Source organism: Zootermopsis nevadensis, unplaced genomic scaffold, assembly GCF_977971745.1.
Source record: "Zootermopsis nevadensis isolate Lab colony 2312 unplaced genomic scaffold, Znev_1.0 Znev_ptg000003l, whole genome shotgun sequence".
NCBI classification, from domain to species: Eukaryota; Metazoa; Arthropoda; class Insecta; order Blattodea; family Termopsidae; genus Zootermopsis; species Zootermopsis nevadensis.
In genome coordinates, this window is record NW_028259135.1 from 8,268,529 (window position 1) to 8,286,730 (window position 18,202).

General features: G+C 43.2%; 2 protein-coding genes across 5 annotated transcripts in view; both read right to left on the reverse strand.

Moving 5' to 3' along the window:
- Glut1 (Glucose transporter 1) overlaps positions 1-5,012 on the reverse strand; it is a 38,498-nt gene extending 33,486 nt beyond the window's left edge. The window contains exon 1 of the mRNA XM_087342315.1: positions 4,878-5,012. The gene's annotated coding sequence lies outside the window, so the exon portion shown is untranslated. The remainder of the gene's footprint in view (positions 1-4,877) is intronic.
- Positions 5,013-6,843: 1,831 nt separating this feature from the next.
- Positions 6,844-17,156, reverse strand: LOC110837934 (F-box and WD-40 domain protein 7). 4 transcript variants are annotated; one of them, XM_022080616.2, is made up of 12 exons: positions 17,013-17,156; positions 15,832-16,245; positions 15,241-15,317; positions 11,312-11,432; positions 10,793-10,927; positions 10,147-10,341; positions 9,886-10,065; positions 9,277-9,458; positions 8,730-8,955; positions 8,398-8,608; positions 7,746-7,850; positions 6,844-7,659 (listed from the first exon to the last, which is right to left on the reverse strand). In XM_022080616.2, exons 2-12 carry the CDS (start codon positions 16,225-16,227, stop codon positions 7,496-7,498), a joined length of 1,992 nt encoding a protein of 663 aa, XP_021936308.1. In that variant the 5' UTR covers positions 16,228-16,245; positions 17,013-17,156; the 3' UTR covers positions 6,844-7,495. The 4 variants fall into 4 exon arrangements, with proteins under 4 accessions (XP_021936308.1, XP_087198449.1, XP_087198450.1 ...); XM_087342323.1 differs by having other exon boundaries at positions 16,966-17,127; XM_087342324.1 differs by lacking the exon at positions 17,013-17,156 and adding an exon at positions 16,674-16,953.
- Between the last annotated feature and the right edge of the window lie 1,046 nt (positions 17,157-18,202).

Sequence of the window (18,202 nt, forward strand, 5' to 3'; positions counted from 1 at the left end):
ACACGCGCGCGTTTACGTGATCGCTCTCCGTTACGTAATTGTGTCAATTACGGGGAAAGCGCACAGCACACATCGTGTTGGGCGGTGCACAGGGTTCCGAGGGATTCGACCTCGTCACAGCTCTGCCTCATTCAACAGTCTGCAATATTGAAGCGACAGACAGACGCGACCGTGAGGTCTTGTGGGTCGATACCAGCGCTTCGGAGGAACATGAGAGATTAGAAGAAAAGAAAAGAAAAGGTTTCGTGGTATGGGATCGGTGTTTGAAAAAAAGACGAACATGAAGCGGAGTGCACAGAAGAGAAGGAAGAATTTCGATGCATGTGAATGGAATGTGAGGCCTGCCTGCAAGCACAGGGAAGTCACTTTGAACATCTTTTGTGTTTTAAGACAAGAACAGCGAATGTACTAAATAAAGCACGTTGATGACGAGAAACACTCGGAGCTCGCGCGCTGTTCGTAAAGGTAAGAACGGCCCGCAGTCTCTCGGCTACTGAGCCGGGTCTGTCGGCGACACTTCCGACGAGCTTGCGGCGGCGTCACGAACTGAAGACCCAGCGTTAAAAAAACAGTCAAACAACTGCGATCCGGGCCTCTGGTCGTCCACGACAGAGTTCCGAAGTGTTAATACAGTGTTCTCCGCGCTAAAGTAACAACTGATCAAAATTCTAAATGTCTGAAAAAGTGTCAATGCGACACGAAAACAACGGGTAAACAGATCGCCCTGATGATGGAGGCAGCAAGTACCTCTGAAACGTTGGTAAACATCTGCCAGACTACACGACTCAATAACCTACGAGGCAACCATCTTTGGACTCACCACCGTGAAATATCAACCGGCTCAGGATAGAGTCTAAATGGCAGGCTCTTCTGAACACAGGAACGAACCTTCGGGTTCCATAAATGGTGGGAAATTTCTTGACTGAGTGCACTGCCAGCTTTTGAAGAAGGAGGGATTTCACACCGGATGGGAACGTCACATCCGTGCGTCTGTTTTCATGCATCATATTCCATACTATTGAACAGATTTGGTTTAAATGTTGCACTGGAATTTGTAAGTGGTTGCATTCAAACGAAACTGGAATCCCTAACTTTTATCATTTGAAACACTTCAACATGACCAAAAAAATACAGGCTTCACCAAGACGTGAAGTTCTCATTTTAACATTTTCATTGCAGTGCAGATTTGTAACACAAGATGATAAACACAAATTCCTCATCTATGTAGCACACAGCAGCCATTACAAAATAGCCTTTACAGTGATTTTCGGTGATATGTTTGCTACCCTCTGTCTGTCCCATTGCAAAACAGGCTGCTGGATGCACATCAAGAACAGATCTAATTCTCAGACCCAATAATATTTTCTGTCACAATTCAAATTACTTTTCTTACATTCACAACTGCCTGACTATATCAAAATTGCAAAAACCAAAGTTTGTTACTGTACAAAACCTTGAGACCATTCCCATCCTCCTACCATTCCTATATACTAAGACCCAGCTTAATATTATCCTTCCATCTCCTTCTTCGTATTCCAGAAAGGCCTATACCAAAACTTGTCTCCCCATCTGAACAACAAACACAGTCCATTCTGATCTACTTTACACAGAACTTACAACACTGTTACCTGCATATATGTAACCTGCTCGTGTATTTAGTCCCTTTCAGAAGCGTACACCTTCATGAGCACAAATGTCCAAAGGTTAACACATAACAAATTCATATCTTAACAATATCGCGACACATAAAACCATTATGACGGTAATAAAACATATAAAATACATTCCATACAACATGAACCCATTTCGTAGCACGCGTAACGAACGGCACACGCGAAACTTTAGACTAAATCAACGGGCAGAAAGCTTGAGGGAACGGCACATTCTCTGTGAATGCTTAGCCCCCTTTCCGAATAACGCCCCTATAACCAAAACACTGCCAAATTTGATGAACGCTTGCGACATTCCGTAGAATTCTGGTACATGAAGGCGCAACTAAAACAGTAGTGTTGGCAGCGCCCATACCCCAACTACCAAGGAACGGCCTCCAACATAACCACACTAAACTAGCCTAATCATTGCTGAATACGATACACATCCGGTATTTTATAATACAATTTTAACTAAAGTTAGCCCAACCTAATGCAACAAAACATTCATCACTAACACATCAGCCGATGTATAGGAAGAATCCACTGTTATATTGCATTAGATTAAGCTATTTGTAGGTCAGTTCCTATTGTTCCATTGCCGGCCGTGGTTCACTGACCAAGTTTCTCGGCGCTGCCAACTCGCTCTCGCTACGAAGTAATCAACAAGAAACAGTAGATGTCTTCTGGGATGTTGCTCCGGGTAGTCCGACAGAAGTCCACCGAAGTTTCAGAGGTCTCTGCTGTCTCCATTATCAGGGTGATCAGTAAAATTCTACCAGAATACACGGCGCAATAACCGAGAAAAAAGCATCTTCAGACTCACCACCGTCAAAACCTCAAATCCTACTAACATACAGTAAAAACAGATCTATACTGATTACTTACAACAATTTCACCACAATCCTGTCTCTTGGTATACCGCTTCGCTTAGAATACTTCTTAAACCACTCAGAACTATGGTGAGACCTTTACTTTCTAACATGTAAACAACAGAATATCTCGACTAGATTGCTTCACAGCGCACTGAAGAAATAACTTATGACATTCATCGGACTTCTGAGGACAATAAAACCTTTACCGAAAGAGTAATCTTCTGTCTCTCACATGTAAGCCCACCCTAAGTAATGCAGAAATGTTTTGTGTTCTGGAGGGGCTTTGTTCCGCTTCTACAAAACGCCATTTTCTTATAATAAATAGTCCCAGTTGCTTGAAAGAAAGGTACATGAACAGCAGAGATGTGTTTAGTGCTGCCTACTGTGTCTCGGTGTTGAAGTCGAATCAACTGCGCACGATATTCCCATGTTTTTAAAATGAGTAACAAGAAAGCACTTGTACCTGGTGACAGAACATTTCGCACAACAATGAGAACGTTCCACATAAAACATCGTTAATTAGTGAATCTGTGTGAATTAATATCTGGGTCAGTTCTACGAGACACGACGTAAAAGTAACTCTGTGCTTCATTACACACCACGACATGAACCTTAACCTCGGTATCAGAAGAAAGTTATTATCTTCACGCCCTGGCCACTTTACCTCAGGGAAAGAACCCCGGCTTACCCACTCGACAGGTAGTAAGTGGGCCCCAGAGCCGGTCTGGATGTGGCGAAGAGAACCCTACTGGGAATCGAACTCCGGTTATCCAGCCCGTAGCCAGGTCACAAAATGCAGATGTAAGACGTTCCACCTCGCGATTTAGGAGATACGATTCCCAACAGCAAGTGATTGGAGTTGTTGAAAGAAGTGAATGAGGGAAGGTTAGGTTCTCGTAAACGTTATGTGACGTGTAAGAACCCGCTAAAGGATTCCCAAATAGCCTTCCGTTTTATAGTGTCTAAAATGATTGTAATGTCCCCACGTAATCGGGGATATCGGGCGGTGGAATGACCCCTCACAACCAGCGCCGGGCCATTAATTTGGAGCCAATATGCATTCTTTAAAACATCACACTCGTCCCTTGACTTCTTGGCGTGCCGCGTTTTAGAGGGTGGGTGCGAATATTTCGAATAAGCATTGTCGAACAGCCGACAAGGGATGGTCCTCTAGTTTGGGGGGTTGGGCGGAAGACTCGATGTAAAAGCCAGCATGTAACGAAATGTCACATTCTGCTCCGAAATAAACCCATCAGATCCAAAATCACAAAATAACACCACCAATCCCCGTTCATCACTGTTCAGGATCAAAACTTTCTATTGAGGTAAGCGTAGTCAGTTATCAAAGATCAATTCGATAATGATTTGAGAAACAATCTATGTTTATTCAGAGAAACACATGAAGTAGTGCAGAATTGCTGATTGTTAAAGTAGGCGGTAAGCATAGTTACCACTTTTCTTTGAAGGGGTAAACGGATAAAAGCAAACAGCCTGAACATCGATGTCCAACGCTAACCCTTTCCCTTAAAATCCGAGGAATTTCCTGGGTGACACCCGGCTCCTCACCTCGAACCCTGCCCCGAAACTTTGGGTCGTCGTCTTACCACCGTTGCTTCGTTAGAAGCTCGAGCACAATCGACGGTCACGTAAGAAGTTTTGTCTTGGTTTTTCCCAATTTCTCCATTTAACCAGACGCCATTGTGTCGATTTGTTTTTGTGCAACTTCGCTGAACTAGGTCAGTACTCGGTGCTGCCACCTCTCTGCTGAAGCTTGTACTCGGCCACAAGATGTGCCCCACCTCGGGTTCTTGTTTAACGACGCTATACGCAAATCATGCGGTCATTAATGCTCTCGTGAAAGTACTGCGGGAATTTGGAAACAAATCTGTTAGGAACATATTTCGATCCGAGGCAGATGACGTGACGGGAGATGACTTATAACGCTGCTACATCAGTGGACCAGACAAGTAACACGGACAGAGAGAATGTTTGGGAACAAATGAAAACGAATATTGCGGAAATGAGTTGGCCTGGACTGGTTCTGGACACTTTGCAATGGCTCGCTTCCGTTCCGACAGCGATGCGTCTTTTGGATCGGGGTGTATGCGGGACGAGGCGGTCTTGGGGGGAGGGGGGGTTAGGAGCTACTGAGGAAAACCACGCAACCCCTCAACGAGGACGGACCTATCGGTCCGCAAGGCTCGCGGATTTCCACTCGGCGGTTCTAGCATCGCCACTCACGCACTGCCATATGGGCACGAATTTTGCTGGCGGCTACACGCACGCACGCACAGGCAGGCGATTTTCCTCAGTCACTCGCCCCGCATTGCAAGATGTGGAGCGCTGCTGAAACTTGCCTTAGCACTCCACTTGCACCCACTGGAACAAACAACACAGAAGCACACACAGACAGACAGACAACCACTGGCGGTGTAGACGCCCCAAACCGACCAACACCGCACGCCAGCCAGCACCAACCTGTCCCAGCAGCAGTCAGGGCGTCCAGGGGGCGGGGGAGGGGAGGGGACGACTCGAAATCAATAGCGTGGCCTTTCCCGGGGCCGCCGCGAGAGGGCAGCATATCCTGTATAGGGACCGGCCGGTACTAGGGACGCGAGGGCTGACAGGGCCATGCCGATACTGGGCATTGAGGACCCCAGACCTTTTGAGGCTGCGAGGTCATCGCATCCGGCTTTACGATCCGTTGTCCCCAGGGTCACGCCATTCAGTTAGCTCGGCTGAGGTGAAATACCTGTTCTCGCCACGTCAGCATGTGTCTGGGTCCACGAGAGTCCGAACGCGTGTACTGACGCACGTTCTCCTCTGCTCATTAGTCTGAAAGGAAGATTATGTTCCTAGTAATTTGAATACGAATAATGGAACCGGGGTCAATGTCTTCCATAAGGTGGACAGGTGCACTGCATCACAGCAGATGAAGGAGTGAGGACTCAACAAAGTTCACAACAGACAGTAGGCTCGTCTGAGGCAATGTTGGTCCTGGGCAACGTATGATTTTTGATTCCCCATCACTTTGCAAAACTTAATCCTCACTTCACGTAGCGCCGGAGGAGCCACATACTGTCCCAATCTCGTCGCTGGTGAAAGATTACTTGCCAAGAATACTGAAATTATATTAATTTCAGCAGGAACAGCCAGAGGCGAGCCCGGAGCAGAAGAATAACCGCAGATAAGAAATTTAATTCTGGAAGTGACAGTAGAGCCATCAGAACTGAATCCTTCCACTAGTACAGTCGTAAAACTAGAAAATACGCACAGGAAGTCTCGTATTACAAACTACAGGTTCAGTAACGTTGACCTAAAGAAACCTCAATTGAATAAAAACTTTCCTGGATATTATCCATCGTCTAGTAAATATAAAACGTAAAACGACGTTTCGGAGATGGGACTCTATCTCCGTCTTCAGGTTCCTACACAGTTGGGCCCACGTCGTTTTACGTTTTATATTTACTAGACGATGGATAATATCCAGGAAAATTTTTATTCAATTGACTCTTCACCATCATCAAGAAGTTTTAGATTTGCTAAAGAAACCTGTTCAGTCCATTTCACGCTCCGCTTTGCAAAAGATTCAAAAACTGGCGAGGGCAGATGCAAAATACGTGGTATTTGTCTTGCAGAGCTACTATATTGTCACTTCATGTGCGGTACTGACATTTCTGGTAAACCACAGCACACCCCACTTTCATTTCAGAGTGTCCCGAGTTTAAATCTCAACCCGAAGACCAGGGATACTAAATGAAGGATTCTGTAGTCCTTCTCTGGTCAAGGCAAAAACTGGGAAAATCCCTTCTTTCCAGTCTCAATAAGTTGTCCTTTCACTCGACAGTACAAAATCTAAACCACAAACAGAATCCTGCCAATGACAGCATACTGCCAATCATGAAAAACACATGTCACTTGAAACTGACATCTTGTACTTGAAGACCCATCAAATGTCCTGAATTAATCCAATTTTTGTGAAAAAAATTCAGATGACAGAAGGCACTTCTTCATCTACTCTAGATGTTAAGAGTAATTAATAATTCTCTCATCAGTTATGGACATCGTCGCTATTAAGTTCAAAGGGTCTCACATCAGTGAGTACAAAGCTGGATGTCTTCTGGGTTTTAGCGCTGTGAAGTCGGGTGGAAATTTACCAAGGATTCAGTGGTCCTTGCTGCCTTCAGGTGACGGGTCACTCATCGTCCTGATGGTGGGGGCAGCAAGGACCACTGAAATGTTGTTAAACTTCTATCTCACTACACATCACTACAACCCAGGAGACGGCCATCTTCACAACCACTAATAAAACACTGATGTGCTGGACTAAGAAACAATTTATTACATGTATAATACATAACATTTTACAAAAGAAGATGTTTGAGCAATGTTTCTCTGTATTCAATATGATACAAATGACGCACGTCTGAGGGTCGAATAATGAAAGCAAATGAGTATTGTTACACACGTTAAAATAATCCGTCCCCAGTTTGCCACAGGAGGAGGCTCAGCACAGGAGACGTTAAACAACAAACAGAGGAGTTTCCTGTTGCCATATTTACACAATCCATTCCTTACTAAATAAATAGATGTAACTTCCAAAACAATAATTTGTATCATTTTGTCAGAATTTCATTGATAAAAATAAATGAAAATCAAGTACTCTGTGTATCTGGCGAAGAATAAACATGGTTTTGTACCTACTGGCAAAGCTTAAATAATACTTGCCAAGTGATGCATGAGGTAAAAAAAGAACATTCTTCTTACATATAAAAAAATAAATATCATGTTAGAAAAAATAAGGTTACAGAATTCAGCCTTGCGCACCAGACAACACAAAGTTACTCCAAAACAAATGAACAGCATTACGATGCCAGCCTCTGCGCGACCGCGCAAAATGCCACGCACACAATTTTGTTCCTATCCTTACATTTAAATGCTACACCAACCCCTGTGAAGTTCACTTCTTGCTCACTTGTTCTCCACATCAAAGTCCAGCACCAGAAGCTTCGTCTCCTCCGTCCCGTTCCTGCTTCCGACAGCACACACCAGCTTGGTCTCGTTGGCACGGATCCGCCACACCACGCCTCCACTCCCACCGCTGTCTAGAGCCACCAGGTTGCGGATGAACTCACCTGCCACACACATATTTTGTTACTTCCCTTACCGCACCGCTCACCAGGAGTGAGATCAAGCATGAAAAAACGTGACTACCACACACCTGTACGAACGTCCCACAGCTTGACGGTGCCATCGTCTGATGACGTGATGACAAACCGGTTGTTGAACTGCAGACAGGTGACTGCTGACTGATGTTTGTTAGGGCCTATTGGGAGGAACCACGCTTTTACACAATATTTTGAAAAACAAATAACTTGCAACTTGACAGTGCCATCATCAGACAATGTGATAAAATGCCTCAACTCAGAACTTATACCATTTAAATTATTCTATTCCACGCTGTATCAAAGTCCTGCAAAAACAATGATCATCAATGAGAATTTATCTTTAGCAACATTCTGCCATCTGATGTCACTACAGAAAACTTCTTATACCATTTCATTTTTAAGCGCAAAGTCTTATGCCAAAACACAACACCTGCACCCATTTAAATAACATCTTTGAAATATAACACAAACTAATGCAAACTGACACATTTTCTCATAAAAGAAGTGAATAACGTAATGAACGCTGGAGGAGGAGCCAAAGTTGACATGAAGAATGGCTTCGTGCCACTTTAATCACTTTAAATTTGTTAATTATCTTAGTGCGTCAACGGTTGGATACAAACTGAAATAAACTTGAATTCACCGGGGAAGTGCCCAAAAGCGCAGACTGTTATAATACGTCTACCGAAGTCCCGCACTGCTCACCTGAGAGGGTTTGCAAGCACTGACCAGTCACTATGTCCCACACTTTTACTGTTGAGTCCGCATTTCCAGAGACAAGAATATTGTTGCGCAGTTCCATGCCTGATGTGAGGGACTGGTGCCCCATCAGTGTATGTCTGCACGCCCCCGTCTCCACCTCCCACACCCGAATGCTGGTGTCCAGAGATCCGCTCACCACGTGGACCCCGTCAAACTGCGCGATAAACGGAACTAGCGTTTCAGGTATACAGAAATCTAAAAATGATATTCATGCACATTAAACACTGCTTGGCCATTCAATACTAGCAATTATGATGGAGTCACTAGGACGTTACCTGCAGGGAGTACACTCGGTTGGTGTGACCCTGGAGCGTGTGCAGGCATTCTTCCCGCTCCGGGTTCCAGACCTTCACCATGTAGTCATACGCCCCGCTGACTACGAGACGTCCATCATATTGAACGCACCGAACAGCTGCTAGGTGGCCTACCAGAACATGTAAACACTCCCCACTCTCAATGTTCCACACTCGCAGGGTGGCATCTCGAGATCCGCTGACAACCCTAGATAAATGGTAACAGCTAGAAAGTCAATCGGCAGCGGCAGTAAGGGCTTGAAGATGAAATCATGAACGAGTTCTGGTATTGTGCAGTAATTACGACCACTAACACAATCTTTTTTAAAACTAAATTTGTTCTGGTGACATGTTTCAATATTAACATACCATCTTCAGGCCCATTTTTATATAGTGTAACAACTACCTGTCAGGACTGAATGTAAGCTACACATGAAAAGTAAGAAATACATAGAAGGTTCTGACAGGGAAACATGGAAACTGCAGATAGTAACAGAGTGTAACGAAGACTCGGTATGAAGTATCTTACTTTTTTCCGTGGAGATGCATACAGCGCACGGTGGAGGTATGTCCGTACAGCGTGTGCAAGCAATGACCAGACTCCGCATTCCATACTTTCAGTGTGCGATCTGTGCTGCCACTAATTATTATGCTGCCAGACATCTGCGACGACCAGACTCCACCAGTGTGGCCAACTAGCGTCCGAAGACACTGGAAATGTACAGAAAGGTGTGAACCAAGGATCAAATTAACTTACTTGTGTCTGTGAACGTCTACAATAAATGTCACGCACAATTTGACTGATGCTCCAACAGTCACTGCATCAATGAACACTGATGATAAAATGATTCGAGGTCAAGTAGGACTGTATGTGTCCTGGAGCATATTTTCCTAACCAAATCAAATCCTCAGATAAAACACACATTACAGCGTTTTTATGCAAAAACTAGAAAAAACTAAGTGCATGAATAAATATTGTCACAAGTCCTCAGCAGCAGTTCTCCCCCCAGTCCCTTGTAGAGAGGCACAAGCAGCTGGCTCGCTATCTGTGCATGACATGTAAACCCTCTCGCCATCATTTGTTCCCGCACAGAAAAACGGCTTACACCGAAGTTGTTAACCTGGCACAACAATGTACCTTTCCAGTAGAGGCTGACCACACTTTCAGCGTGTTATCATCTGAGCCGCTGACAATTCGATTCCCTGAGAACTGCAGGCACGTTATAACGTGGTCATCGTGACCCTTGAGAACTTTGGGTGGCCGGATCGGCTTTATCCTCCAGTTCATCTCGATAGTGTGCTGTCTCATGAACGCGGCCTGCAAGTAACAATCATATCAGTAACTGCACAACTTGGCAACATGGGTTACACTTGAATGAGCAGTGAATGAAGCTCAGACCTTCCAAGGAGAGGTTACAGAAGGAGCCCGCTGTCGCCTCCTGTGGACGGTCTCCCGCACCTCATCGATCCCCGCCTCCCGACACTTCTCCCGCCACAAAAGGTTATCCTCTGCTAGGAACCGCCAATTGCGACATGTTTGAGCCGCACGCAGGAGATCACGTGGCTCCAGAAATGACAGCACGTAAAGAGCCAACTGCAAAGAAACAAATTAAATTGACGCTTGACCGAGCACCACAGTGAGATAATAACACTACTTCTTCATTGAGCTAACTTTCCAGCTCGCCCCAGTCTGTATTTGTCTACCCTTATGAAGAAAGTTAAACAGCGTTTGGACCACAATACATTAGTCCAGCTGCGAACGTGCACTCGCGTCAGTTCTACAGTCACATATTGAAGTTAGAACGTGCCCTTGTGCCTAGGCACCGCGTCATGAGTAAGTAAAATGGTTGAGATTCTCAACTGCAGGATCTGGCTGCGTAACTCTTGGGTCCTGTTGGATCCTTGAGCTGCTGTGGGCATGATTACGAGAAAGTCATTGGCATTCCTGCTGGATTTGAAGCAGTCACCTTACTGACAAAAGTATCATGGCTCACAAAAGTGCATCATGAGTTTAAGGTCATTCGCAAGCAACTGGAAGCCCTCACCTCCTTTGGAAGAAGAGATATGAAGTCTCTCTGGAACTGGGGCTCTATCACTTGCATCATGTGTCGCACCTGCGTCGGCTCACATGTCTCGATCAGCTGATCGATAGCCAGCAGTCGCTCGGCATTTGACCATCGCTGCAACAATACAAAACCATGAGCGTGACGAACACAGGGCAAATTTCTGACCTCAGCCAATTCAATGCATTACTATAACATATTTCTGTAAGAGCAACCAACATGTCACCAATCAAAAATTCTGCACACATTTCTGGCTTCCCAGCCTACCAAGTTCTTTCACATATTCCGATCTGCACATATTAAAGGAAACAGTGCACAGGATGGCAATAAAACCAGAAACCCACTATATGGTGAAACTGCAATGTCCACCAAGATATAAAAAATTCAGTTGCAAGGGCACAGGCAGAATTCTGGAATCTTCCAAATGAGAAGATTTGCATTTTAAACAGAGAGCGCTACTCCATGTTTTGACAGTCTGACAAACCTGAGTTCATGTCATACCTTGAATTGGTATAACCAGTCATTCATCTCCGGTGGAGGGTTGTCTTTTGAGGGAATGACACTCCGCTGCACCTTCACCTTCTCCAGTGGGATGCACCCTTCGAGAGTTTTCTTCTTCAGGCTGCGGACAAAACATTATTTTATACTAACTGCATGCAACAGGGTGTTCGCTGGGCAGTGGACAGTTGAACAGATGCTGAAGAAGTTATATGTCTGACGACAAAAGACACATGACACTTCAATCTAGATCACACTTTCACAAACTGTTTCTCCAAGATTCAGTTTAATGTCCTAGTATACCTTGTACTCCCCTTCTTCAAACTTCCAATAAATTTTTGTATGCATGTCTTGTCTCCACATATATGTACTTTAATCTTTAAGTTTGAAATGAGAAAATGTTAATAAATGAGATTTGAGATTTCAATGGCAGTGAGAATTTGTTCTAATTTTTGGGTTGCAATGCCATGTAGGCAGTCAAAAACATTTTGGAGGAGCTAACTTCTGCTCTGAAAATGGAGTTGATATGTTGGCAATCACCTAGAATGCTACACACCGTCACATACCAGAAGATAATGACCCAAAACAATGAAATGGCGAGATGAAGTTTGGCTTCTTCTGAAAGTAAATGCTCCTAATTTTGTAATGACTGTCATTGTGCTGTTTTACTGTCACTTCCAAACCACATTTTCAAAGGATTTATTAGTAATTTGGTTTTAGCAAACTCCACTGATCCCACAATCAGTTCCAGAAGAACAGCCTAATTAATGTTTGTCAGCCGGGAACTGAACACATAAACCCCTATACCACAAAGCAGATGATGGACCCGTAAAGAGTACATCGGCATGCTACTGTGACGTATGGCCAGATGAGTTTCTGTATTTTCCTTAATGTCAGTCATCTGCCTAACAAGCGAACCTAGCAGCTCCCCCTCCCGTTCACCTGACACTTCCTTTGTCTGCATATGTGATTTGTCCACACACCGCATAACAAACCTGTAATGATTACAGTGCAATGCCGATCATGTTCAACGTACCTCATACAACACACATGAACTAATTCCATGAAGCAAACTCCTTTCTGAGAACCTGATAGATAGTCAGTTGATCAAAAATCTTAAACTTCCAAAGAACCTATATATTGATTCCTGTGACCACTATAGCCCACTTCTTCTTCTTCTTCTTCTTCTATGGCTCTCCGGTCTGTAGTCTGGATCATAAACTGAGTCAGTTTAATGTAATATGTTTTTAAAATTCATCTTAATATTATCATCCCATCTGTCAGCAAGTCTATCTAATGGGTACCCAATCCAGTGTCAAGGTTAACAATGAGTGGGAGTACAGGAGGACAGCTTTATTCTACTAAATAACCTTTGCTTCAGGTCTTCTGACTTAAACATCATACACTTTTTATGCAATATATGATTACTGAGTAAGTCTGGAAGACTGGGGGAACGTGTATTTCTTCTGAAATGCAGTAAATATAGCAAAAGCAGCAGTAATTACAAAAGATGGACTTTAAACAACCGAGTAATAAAATCAATCTCTATGGACATAGCAGAACCTGAAGGTTTAACTGTATCAACAGCAAACCTCACCAACAGAGTCAGTGTATCCTAAACAACTTACCATCCAAGGTCAGATCTTTGCAACTCTTTCAGTTCTGTGCTCCAGTGCTTATGGCAAAAGCCTTGTGAGTCGCAGTCTGACCTTCCTGCACCCCTGGTACACAATAAACTTGCGTAAAAGTGCCTTTAGCAGAAGCAAACTGTGTGTTACTGATACCGCCTATAAAGGATTTCAAACTAGTAGTTAAAAATGTAGCCAAAAGATGCCAGGCTCTACTGCACTATCACATCTGCGTCACAAGAAACCAAGTAGCATCCAGGAGTGATGTCATACTCAGGCGCAGAGTTCCAAGCGTAATAGCGAACAATACGCAAAGTTCCTCCATTCTCTTCTTTGTTTAATTATTTTACTTAGACTTAAAATGCCACCAAACATCCGTGAACACCCACGATGGCTCAATGACCACACTTCCAAAGCAAGTCACAGAAACAGACTTTCCATTTGCAGATTTCCCCTTTGAGGTAAGGCAGTCGGCACGGAAACTGCTGCACCAATCAATGGCTCTTCACAAAAGGTTGGCATGAAGACAATTGCACTGTGGCCTCCCACCTTTGTTTTGTAAATTCCTGTCACTGACAGTACGAAGGTGGGAGGCCGTGCGGAGGGTCCTCATATTCTTTGTGATAATGAAGTCATTAGAAAATATGAAACTTAGGTTAAGGCAGTTTCTTTTTGTGGAACATGAAACATAAACACGAGAGCCATATCAGCATGACGACGTGATGACTGGTGATCAACTCTAGCTACATGTATGGAGACGCATCATAAGCAAACCTACAACTTCCGCATGCATAATTTTTAAATACGAGGTGCGATCGGAAAGTTTCAAGACTGTGTCAATAGAGGGCGAATCGGATGTAGTACGAGCTTCTGCCTTTAGGGGGTGCGGCCTACATTCATAGTGAATCAGTGTGCCAGCCGGCATCATCAAATTAGCATTTGTTTCTTAGTTACGGGCGTTTTGGTAGTGCATTACACTGACCCTCCTGCGATTTCAGAATGGCGTGTGCATCAAATTTTGCCAAAGACTCGCCAAAACGGCTACGGAAACCTATGAAATGCTAAAGCAAGCATTTGGGGAGTCGCAATGGGTCGTGCACAAACTTTTGTGTGGCATTCGCGTTTTAAAAATGGCCGAACCTCTGTCGATGATGACGAGCGTTCTGGACGACCATCTTCGAGCACAACGCCCGAAAATGTTACGAAGATTCGGCAGGCCATTCACAAAGATCGACGTCGTACCATCAACGACTCGTGCGACATTGTTGGGATAGGCTATGGGACCTGTCAGCTGATTCTAAAGGAAGAACTCCACATGCGACACATCATGACAACGCGCCAGCGCACACCGCCCTCAAAGTTCAGCAGTTTTTGGCCTCAAATACCATGGCCATCATCCCGCACCCTCCTTATTCGCCAGGTTTAGCTCCGCGTGACTTCTTCCACTTCCCAAAGATGAAAATTCAGCTAAATGGAAGGAAATTTGAGACGATAGAAGAGATTCAGGCAGAATCGCAGATGGTGCTTGACAGGCTGACAAAGAAAGATTTCCAGGGATGCTTCCAGGCTTGGCAGCAGCGCTGGGATCGTTGTGTTCACTCCCAGGGGAACTACTTTGAGGGTGATGGATGAATTTAATACCTGAGATAAGTGTACGGGTTTTTATAGGCGCAGTCTAGAAACTTTCTGATCGCACCTCGTATATGTTAAAACTTACAAATAAACATGATGAAGGTACAAAACCATGATCTTATAGTGTGAATTTCATGCAGTTAGAAAATGTAGTAGAGAAAAGTACACACAGAAAAAAATCACTAAATTTCAAATTAATTTGTATTTTGTTGCTGTAGTTCACTATGTAGACTGAAGAATCTGAAGTTCTTTCCAGACCTCCTTGCTGTAATAACATAGAAAATCACTAACCAAAGTGTTGCAGTACGGCAGGTTAGGTTCTCTAACTTATTACAAATGGTACTAAATTAGGCACAATAGGTTTAGATATTACTCAAAAATTTACTGTATCAAAATCAGTCATTAGTTACATATTTGAGACTACTTTAGCCTGCATAATGTTTCAATACCACGTTTAATTTTACTTGTGATTCCCATGCATTGTTCCAAGTGTTCATTAGGAGGGCACAGCCTAAGTAGGATTTGAGGTTTTCATGGATACACGTGTATCAAATAAACCCCAATGTCCTACTTAACCTAAGTATAATGACTTAACCATGGAAGAAACCTTATTGGGACAATAGCACTTATGAGTTGGTTAGTAAACACGCAACAAACAGAACAATCTCTTACCTCAAAATGGCAGTCTTATCCTCTGGGAAAAGTTTCTTGCACGGAAACCCATTTTGTACTTCAAGTTTCCGCTTCCGCTGGTGGAAAAAAAAAAACAATTAAAATTTATATACTGTGATTTAAGCACGTTTGAACAATACTGGGATTGAAATGGAATCTGTGAGATAACAGACCACAAGCTAATCGCCTTTATCAACCTCCCTGAATATTTCCACACCTTATACCAAATATCATACAATGAATTTCACTAAGCTAACTGCAACATTCTTAAACAGATAAACATTTCTTATGTGTGTATTTGTAATCTTACTGACAGGGATTCAGTGCAAATTACCATCCACTTCAGGACAGCAAGACTGATGTTGGGGCATGTCACAAGTCGTGGCACGTGCCCACATCAGAGAGAAGGTAGGAGTGTGGTTGGTGGACCTCTCAGCACACAAGCAGTACAAAAAGAATATGCATTTAAAGTACTTTACCATTACCAAATTACTTTATCTAAGCATAGACAGGCACCAAACTGACCTGCTTCACCACTCTCACAAGAAATGTGTGACCTGGTCAAAAATAACAAAATAGACAGTTGCTCACCCAGGGCCTAGGGATTATGGCACTTGCACTATCGGCAGCAGATGGCAACACAGCGGTCCCTTCACTCGACTGCAATTTGTCCAACAGTTTATCCTCTTCTTCTTCTTCCTCCCCAGCACTCCCCTCTGCCCCATCGTCCACTTCCACCCACCCCTCTTCATCGCACTCCTCAGCATGACAGCTTCCATCATCTCCCTCCTCTGTGTCCAACAAGCATTTGTCCCCCACCACTGAGCCTTCGCTATCACCACACACCACTCCAGAGGGCCCAGCACCCTCTTTTCCATCTGTAAGGGTGTCCAACAACTCCAGGCACACAGTCTCTGTTGGACTGGGACTCGTACACTCAGTCTTATCGTTCGACGATGCATTCGCAGATGAACATGATGCGGCCATTCTATGTTAAATGGTATCCTGGTGAAAAGTGGCACACACGTTGTTCAGTGGGTACATAAAACAACACATACTATGGAACTACAAACAAACATTGTAATCATGAAATATGCAAGGAGAGAACCAAGTTCAATTCTGCGTTCAGTTCACAGGACTGTGCTAATTATACCAGGTGTAATTCTATGATGATGGAATACAGAAAGAATTCAACACTATCACAGCCATTAACCAAAACTCAAAAACAAAAGGGTTCAATGCAATACTGCAGCTTTATTCCAGTTCCATGCCCATGTGCTTCAATGCGAACAAGCGAATAACGCATAATATACTGAACAAATATATTCAACGCATCCAAGTTACAACTTACTAGCATACTGAATGCATTACATGCACAATTGCAGCCACTGTTAACACCATGCACGAAATATCATAATTTTCCCAACGTTAACCTGGAATTGAATTCAAACGCTGATAACGCCTAAATCTTTATACATGTCATGTTTATATATCTTCAGGTAATAACCAAATAAATAAACATTATTATTTGATAAATTCTAATGCATTTAAGACAGTCTCCATTCTACTCCCATTCGGCCGTGCCCACAGCCCGAGGATAGGGCAGGACCAAAGAGCTCAGCCGATATTCTTGGTTGGATTATATTTCTCGATTTACGGTATACATAAAATAGCATTCAAATTAGAAAACAAGAGTCTATTTAAGGTTGTAAACTGTGCACCTACAGAACATAAAATGTTCGGGGCAAGTGAACGAAGATAAATTTACGAACCCTTTCCCTGATTAGGCAGCCATACTTCATGGTCAAATCATAGACACCGCCATCTATCGGTTGTAAATTAATGTTACTGCATACAGTTGAACACAGGCTTCTTCTATCCTTCCTGCAACATGCCATGACAAATGAGGGGAGAGAATAAGATACGATAGTATAATCGATATAAGAAGTCGAAGTAAAAATATTACAACCATGCATGACAAAACTGAAACCTATACTATAATACGACTATTTACATGTGCACTCACCAGAGTGCAGAACACTTGAAGTACTACCAAAGATTCTTATTAAAACAGATATTGTTTTATAACATGTATCATATATTCTTGTTGAAGCTCAAGTCGAATGATGGCAGATCAACAATTACTTCGAAGGAAATGGTAGTGGCCTACGGTATGGCAGGCCTTTCCCACCATTTGCATTGGGGACTGAGGAAAACCTCATACAGGAGGTCTGGTCTCCGGGCAGAGATTTCGTCAAGGGAACTCGCAAATACGTAGCAAAAGTGCAAACCACTACGTGCTAAATTCGGTTATTATTACTGTTTTTTATCATCATGACATAATGTTCATGTACAATTTCGTAAAAACTGGCACATTGTTTCAAAAGATGAAAATTCCAACACAGTTTGGTGCTCACTTGACATTAAGAAAGATTTAAACATATTATGGCAACACAAATGATAACAAAGAATTCCTACTTGCCACCACGCAAAATAAACTGTTACTTGACTCTAGTGTTGCTCTTACACATACCTTAATACTGCCATATTGCTAATAGTTTGTATGACTTGAGAATGCATGAAAGTGGGATAACCACTGGTTACACTCATACTGAGTTTCATGAAAATCTATTAAAATTTCAAAGTTACTATGAAGGGGTGACACATACAATGTACTTTACTATAAATGTAATCTTATGTGTGGGGATTAACTAAACACACATTTTATTAAAAAAAACTCAAACAAACAAGGGCATTGGATTCATCAGATTTTCCTCTCATGATGACCTGAATTAATAAAACTCCTACCTGATGACAAAGCAGTATTTATATAAACAATGTACAACTGTACCGGACAACCCTGAAGATAAAGCATGCAACCTTTATTCAAACTATCAGTCCCAAACTAAACACAATGTCTTCAAAGCAGGATATCCTGGAGGGTATGGAAGAGCAAAATAAC